The sequence below is a fragment of the Arachis hypogaea genome, chromosome 7 (assembly GCF_003086295.3).
Source record: "Arachis hypogaea cultivar Tifrunner chromosome 7, arahy.Tifrunner.gnm2.J5K5, whole genome shotgun sequence".
Taxonomy (NCBI): Eukaryota; Viridiplantae; Streptophyta; class Magnoliopsida; order Fabales; family Fabaceae; genus Arachis; species Arachis hypogaea.
Genome location: NC_092042.1, coordinates 4672546 through 4680272, shown reverse-complemented (window position 1 = coordinate 4680272; position 7727 = coordinate 4672546). Strand labels below are relative to the sequence as shown.

Genomic DNA, 7727 nt, shown 5'->3' with positions numbered 1-7727 from the left:
GTTGGACGATTTTATTATTTAATTATTGTTATGATTTTCATATTTTACATATTTAATTTATTTTTCTGACTTTATATAAAATATCAATTTTTTCTACTTGCATATGTTAGTACTAATTTCTCTTATTGTGAATGTGAAAATCATGGACGTGACATATTCTAAAACAGTCAACTTTATCTCTTTCTTCTTGTAGGTTTGTTCATCAATCAATTTTTTTTTTTTTTTTTTTTTTTTTTGGTATTGATACTATTGATCAATCAATTTCATTTTAATGTGATTATTGGCTCCCCACTTTTTTTTCTTTTAAGAAGAAAAGGAATATCAAGCAGTAATTGATCTTACTATATACAGCCCAGGCCTATCAGGACAATACTTTTCATATATTGGTAAGGAAACGGGCCCAATAAAACCATGATGGGTCGAATGTTGGGCCTGGTGGCAAACTTAAAACATAGTGATAATAAGATTTCTATTACCAAAAAAAAAGATTTCTATTACCAAAAAAACAATAACCAAAAAAATGATTTCTAAAACAAAGTTCCAGGCTCAAAAAAAAAAAAATTAATAACACAAAAGGAGTATGAGTGAAAAATCAAAATAGTTAATCATCAAAGCTAAGCTTATAACCAAGGTTCTGAAAACCAAACCGGTCATCGAACCACTCTAGGCACTGGTTTACTGGTTCATAGGTTCAACCGATTTGACCGTGGTTGAACCGTAAAAACCGTTTTATAATAAAATAATAATTAAAATGTAAATAAGCACATGAAAATATAATTATAGTATAATCTAAACTTTAAAATATCATTCAAATTAAAAATACTACATAAACCAAATGTTATAATCTCATTCAAATACAAATTTAAAGTTCAAAAGTCAACAAACAACCAATCAAACCCAACATAGCATCATCAAAATGATCCAAGTTTGTCATCAATCATCAAAATCCTCCATAATTTGCTGCAGATTTGCCTCATTAATTTCATCACCTTCATTTCCACTACTTGGACCAGAAAAAGCAAGTGGTGCAGCATAAAATGTACTAGCACTACCACCACCACCACCTTGATCTAAATCAGCATCAATCTCATCTAAGAAAATATAACACATTATTTTCAGCATTATTATTCCTAGGTAGGTCTTGGTTGATACTTTCTTCCATACCTAAATATTACCAGCAATCCAACCCAATAATCTCAACTCTCAAGTTCACCATAAATGAACAAACAACATCCAAATTCCAAAATCAGAGTATACAAACAAGTACAACATCTCAGGTTCAATAAAATTCTTTGTTCACAAAATCAGAATTCAGTTCATCAGAGTTCAGTTCATCAGAATCAATGAAATCACAAAATCAGTTCATAACAGTTTCAGAGAGTAGAGACTCAGAGTTCAATTCATCAGAATCAATGAAATCCCAAAATTATTTCATAACAGTTTCAGAGAGTAGAGACTCAGAGTTCAGTTCATCAGAGCACAGTTCATCAGAATCAATGAAATCAAAAAATAAATTCATAACAGTTTCAGAGAGTGGAGACTCAGAGTTCAGTTCATCAGAGCACAGTTCATCAGAATCAATGAAATCAAAAAATAAATTCATAACAGTTTACTCAGAGTTCAGTTCATCAGAGCACAGTTCATCAGAATCAATGAAATCAAAAAATAAATTCATAACAGTTTCAAAGAGTGGAGACTCAATGAAATCACAAAATCAGTTCATAACAGTTTCAGTTTTCAGAGAGTAGAGACTCAGACTTCAGTTCATCAGAGCACAGTTTCATCAGAATCGGATTGCATCACAAAATCATGTTCATAACAAAATTAAAAATTACCTGGAAATGAGGGAGCTGACGGCGGGAAGCTGGTGAGGGCGTGACCGTGCTGAAGGCTGGAGTTGAGGGCGTGAGTGCGACGGCGCCAGGGAGCTGACGGCGGGAAGCTGGTGAGGGCGTGACCGTGCTGAAGGCTGGAGTTGAAGGCGTGAGTGCGACGGCGTCAGGGATCTGACGGCAGGAAGCTGGTGAGGGCGTGACCGTGCTGAAGGCTGGAGTTGAGGGCGTGAGTGCAACGGCGGTGGGAGCGTTGAGGGCCTCCTGGAGTTGAGAACTGAGAAGGTGGGTGACTGGGTGGTGTTCTGTTCTTTGGGAGGCTGGAGTTGAGAACTGAGAAGGTGGAGGAACGAGGAAGTGGAGGCTGCGAACTTGCGAAGGAGAAGAAAACTCAGAAAAGGAAATTAGGGTTCCCTCAGCAGCACAAAACGGTGGCGTTTTGCTGCATTGTTAAAAAACCGGCTGGGTCCCGGTTCGGTTCGACCGACTGGTAACCGGCCGGTTCATCAGTTCAAGTCCGATTTTCAATTACTGCGGTTTTTCTTATTGTCCGAACTGCTACAGCAACCGGTTCACAGTTCGACCGGTTCGACCGGCCAGTTCGAACTGTTTTCAGAACATTGCTTATAACTAATTTGGATTTGTTGAGTTGTCAACTCACTCATTAATTTAAACAAATATCGAGAGTTTGAATATTGTCTTATGTATGCAGCAATCTATTAGCCAATATTAAGCCTTTAAAATAAAATTTAGATCCACGATAAATTAATTTTTACCTTATTAGATTGAAAGATACCTTAAAAAAAAACCTATAAACTTATCATTAAGTAAATATCAACTACCTTTATTTACCTTTTTGATGTTTATCGATGTTTTTTGGTCATATAAATTTAAAAGACCAATGTAGTAGAGGCAAGAGATTTATTAATTATTATTAGTGTTCCATCACCTTTCGGTTGTAGCTCATAATGTTGGGTATATTACTATTTTAACCTTTTCCCCCTTGAAATATAGATTAGAAGTCAATAAACTAGATGAGAGAAAGGAGCAAAGAAAAGACCGAATTAAAACAAAAAAGGCCAGTCAAACCAGCAATCATAAAATTGATTTCACAATCCCCAAAAAGCCCTCTTTACTTTTTTGGTCTTTATTTTTCTTTTTTTTTTTTCCATCCTCTTCTCTGCATGCATGCATGCATGCCTACTAATTCCTTTTTATTTTTATTCAGCAGAATATTCAAAATGTTAGAATTTATATATGCATAAGAATATATAATAATTCCATATAGTCTATAGAATTTCTATATGTTTATATGTAATGGAATAATCTACCATATACTATACCTTATGGGAATGAAATATGCATAGCACATTACTTTAATTTTTGAAATATGGAGGGTTAATTTATTCGCGTGCTTAAGTAAATATTAAAAGTTTAAATTTTATTTTATATATATAAATATATTAATTTATTAGTTAATGATAAAATTTTAAATAGAATTTAAATTTATAATGAATTAGTTTTTGATTTATCAAACTAAATTTTACTGTGAAAAAAAAATCTAGTATATATAATTTTAAAATAAAATTACACTATAGTTATAAGTTTTGATTTAGTAATATAAGTTAATATTCAAAATGTCCCTTAAAATTTGACATTTGATTTAATTTAGTCTTCCAATTTTTAATTAACTTAAATTATACCTTAAAATTTTAAAATTTGACTCAAGTTGGTCCCATCGTCCATTTTTGTCACTAGTGACATAGCACATTTAGTTGACACTTGCCACCTAAAATGTAACAAAACAACAATGTTCATTAAGTAGACTCTCAATTGGCCCTTCTTCTTCCTCTTCCTCCTCAATTTGGCGTTCTCTCACCTCGGTTCACTGTCACCGCGCCTCTCACTTCCGTCGTCGCGCCTCTCTCCTTAGTCTCGCCTCTCTCATTTTCACACTGTCACACTTACAACGCCATCGCGGTTCTCCTTCTCTTGTCGCGACAACGTCATCACGAAGCATGCCCGCAGAATCAACTCCATCATTGTAGCACCCATACATGTGAATGAAAGAGTTCTGAACCAGTATCACCCCATCAATTCTATTCTTCAGGGTTTGACTGTGGCATTTCCTCCCGGATTGAAGGTAACCCATCTTAGCACACGAACTAATAAGGAGCACAAAGGTGTCGCTGCTAGGAAAAAACTATTGTACAAAGAATGAAAGAAAAAAGAAGAGCTTAATAAAAAATGTGGCAGTTAGAATAAGCCTGGATCACTGTGTTGACACAAAAAGTGTCTAAGATGTTAAAGTGATGAAAGATCAAAAGGATATAAGCGATGTCGCATAGGTGTGAGGCGCGACTCAGAAGGGTGCGCGCAATGTAGGGATTTGCGGAGGAGGGCGGTGAGGGTGAGGAGTGCCTGGATTTAGAGGAGATGGTAGATGGTGTCGCGTTTTGGAAAATCGCGTTGAAGGCATTGAAGACGTTTAAGGTGGAGAGAGTAGTTGTCGTTGTATTAGTGGAAAAAGATGAGAAAATGGAGAATGATGAAAAGGAAGAATAAGATGAAGAAGAAGAAAGAGTAGTAGTTGGGTGGGGGAAAATGTTGTTTTGTAGAAGAAGTTGAAATTGTCAAAATGAGACTCTAGCCAGTTTGACTTTTTGATCGTTTAATTGTTATTGATGAATATGTCTCTATTTTCTGTTTAATTAAACGTGTCATGTTATTTTTTCAGTGACGGAAATAGATGGAGAGGTTAGTTTGAGTCGTCCTTTAAAATTTTAAGGTACAATTTAAATCAATTAAAAATTAGAAGATTAAATTAAATCGAAAGTCAATTTTTAAAGATTACTTTAAATATTAACTCTAGAAATATATAGTAAATATTTGATTCAATAAATTGTATGAGAACGACGTTATAGGTTAGAATTTCTATTCCAAACTAAATCTTAAAAATTAAAAGTAAAAATAGAAAAAAAAAATTCAAAAGATGATGACTATTGTATACCCTTTTGAAACGGTGGAAAGCATTGATATATCCCTTTAAGAATCTAAGAACACGGTTGCACCCAATTTAGCTTTGAAGTTGGATTGGTGTGTCTTTACTCTTTAATGGAGCTTTTGTTCAATGTGATATTGTCATGTCTTTTTATTCCAAAAAAGTGTAACTTTGAAATCACCACATATTGGAGAATTTGGCAGCAAAACTTGTCATCTTGTAATCATTGCTTTGGTTCCTTTCACTTTTCTTTTCTTCATAGTAATTAATTTCAATAACTTCAAGAGAAAAAAAATTGAAGAGTATTTAGAAGAAGTCATAATTTCATTGAATACAATAATAATCTTCCAAGTGAATTTAATTTTTATTAGTTAATATAAATTTTTTGGGGGAGGGAGGTTTCAACCTATGCACATCGGAAAAATATAATTAAGATTTAATTATTTTATTTGTTTCTATAACTTTATTAAATTTTTATATTTTTTTAATTGAGTTTCGATATCATATCATATTTTGTAATTAACTTTTTATTGTGACAAAAATGTTATAATTAATAAAATATTTAATTAAATAAAATAAATATATTTAATATTTGATTGAATATTTTATTTTATTTAATAAAATATTCTGTTAATTTTAATATTTTTTGTTACAATAAAAATTTAATTACAAAATATGATATAGTATAGAGATTCAATTAAAAGAATATATAAAAACTTAATTAAAAATTTGGTGTAACTATAAAGTCGGACAAAATAATTAAACTGTAATTAAAAACAACATAAAAGAAAACATGGACGAGAAAAAAAAAGATAAGGACAAACAAACTTATATTGGTGTATATGTGAAAGGAATAATATAGTTTTTAATTTGATGTTTTCCTTTGAAGTCTCATTTTGTTACACCCTATTACCTAATTCATAATGTGGCAAACATAAAAGCCAAAAGTAATGTGGATTTTTTATATGTCATTTAAATATTTTATTTAATTTGATATGCTCATGGATGCAATCCCACGTGCAACTTTATGCATCTCACTGAATTTTAAGTGTATATACACATCCATATAATTTAATTTGGACCTGCATATTTTATTTTATTTTATTTTTGAACTATTTCTTTTGTTTATACTACACATGATTATATTATTATGTCAACAAAGAATAAAACAAATGGAACTTAAGAAGAAGAAGAAGATAACAACTAGATAATAAATTAACATGCTATATATTAGAATATTATGTTGTGCACATTTGAGAACATATCTTCTAATTAAAGTGGAAAGAAAAAAAAAAAAGAGGGTAAATTATTAAGAAGATAATAATTATTTCATAAATAACATGTCATATCAATTTTTTCAGCTAAATTACTTTATTTTAGACCAAAAAAAGAGAAATAAAATCCAAAAAATCTAGGAGAAGTGAATATATAATAATTGTAATAATATACATAAAAAGAGTCTCAAAAAAAAATTAACTGCATTAAGCAAGCTAATTAACAATTAATGATCATAAGAGTACACCCTAAACTAATTAATAATAAAGGATTAATCTTGTTGAAAAATATTATCTGGGTGTAATCTCTTTTTACCACTAAGAGGAACACCAAAGAGCTTCACTGAAGAAGAACTACAATTATTATTATTGAAATCATCATCATCATCATCATCATCATCAACATGATCGTCACTAATACTCATCATCATTCTACTCCCCTTTGGTGATGAATAATCCAACTCCACAAGCTTTGGAATAGTTGTTTGATTATGATGAAAGGGAGAAGAAGCAGGTTTGAGATGGTTTTGGATGAAGTATATGATATCATTGTAGAGATTCTTCATGTGAGTTAGTTCAGATAATAGCATCAAGTTCTTTCTCCTTAGCCTTTGATTATCCTCAGAAAGTGCTGCTAAGATATGATTATGTTGATGATGATCACTATTATTAGTGGCTCCTCCTAATGAAGAAGATGATGGTGATTTAGGAGAAGGTAGTAATAATGAAGTAGGAATAGAAGGAATAGTAGTAGGAGTTGTAGAAGAATCAATCCAACATAGAGCTTCATTATTATTCTCTTGATGATGATGATGATGATGGTGATGATGATGAGGGGTTTTTCTTCTATGGATTTCACATAGAAGATGTTTTGCTCCTTTTCTGAAATACTCATTTGCAAATTCCCATCTATCAGCAACTACCTTCTTGAATCCCTGCTTCAACAACACAAAATGATGCTTATTAATATATAAATAAAAAAAATTTCCGAATATTTCAAAAATACTAATATTTCAGTAATTTTAATCGTTAATTCAGTAATTAAAATATCAATTTTTTTCAGTGTTATTAAAATATCAGTATTTAATAATTTTAACTGTTAATCTCAATTATAAAATATATATCTAAAATAATTAAAATTACATCATGTGACATACATAGGTATTGAGTTGCCTAACAAAGCTGGAGAAGTTGTTGTGTTTGAAATAGTTGGGAAGAAGGTCTCTGGCAAACTCAGGAGGTCTCCAAACAACAAATGATGATGATGTGGAATGACCATCATGACCCCATGACACTATGTGGTCAGTCATAGGATCATCAACTAGTTGGTATGTCTTTGTCAGGAATGGTGCTGGCACTGATGATGATGATGATGGTAACTTCTTTTGTGATGATGAATCCATCATCATCATCATCTTCTTCATCTTATTCATGTTTTCCTCCTCTTCAATGTTACTACTCCTCCTCTCTTCTAGTGTGAATGCCATAACTAAGCTACTATATCAATAACACTTACTAATATTATTCTTCTTTTGATGATGATTATGATGATGCCTTCTTCTTCTTCTTCCTCTCTCTAACATACACTCACATTCACACTCACTGACACTGTCTATATAG

At 31.7% G+C, this 7727-nt stretch overlaps 1 protein-coding gene across 1 annotated transcript; it reads right to left on the bottom strand.

Moving 5' to 3' along the window:
- Nucleotides 1-6245: 6245 nt before the first annotated feature.
- Nucleotides 6246-7727, bottom strand: LOC112702122 (heat stress transcription factor B-4b). Its single transcript, XM_025753040.3, has 2 exons — nucleotides 7265-7727; nucleotides 6246-7042 (listed from the first exon to the last, which is right to left on the bottom strand). The coding sequence occupies exons 1-2, from the start codon at nucleotides 7592-7594 to the stop codon at nucleotides 6380-6382; spliced, it is 993 nt and encodes a 330-aa protein (XP_025608825.1). The 5' UTR covers nucleotides 7595-7727; the 3' UTR covers nucleotides 6246-6379.

Coding starts and splice junctions, on each gene's coding strand:
- LOC112702122 (XM_025753040.3), bottom strand. CDS start 7,594: ATGGCATTCACACTAGAAGAGAGGAGGAGTAGTAACATTGAAGAGGAG. Junction 7,043..7,264: donor TTAGGCAACTCAATACCTAT/GTATGTCACATG, acceptor TTGTTGAAGCAG/GGATTCAAGAAGGTAGTTGC.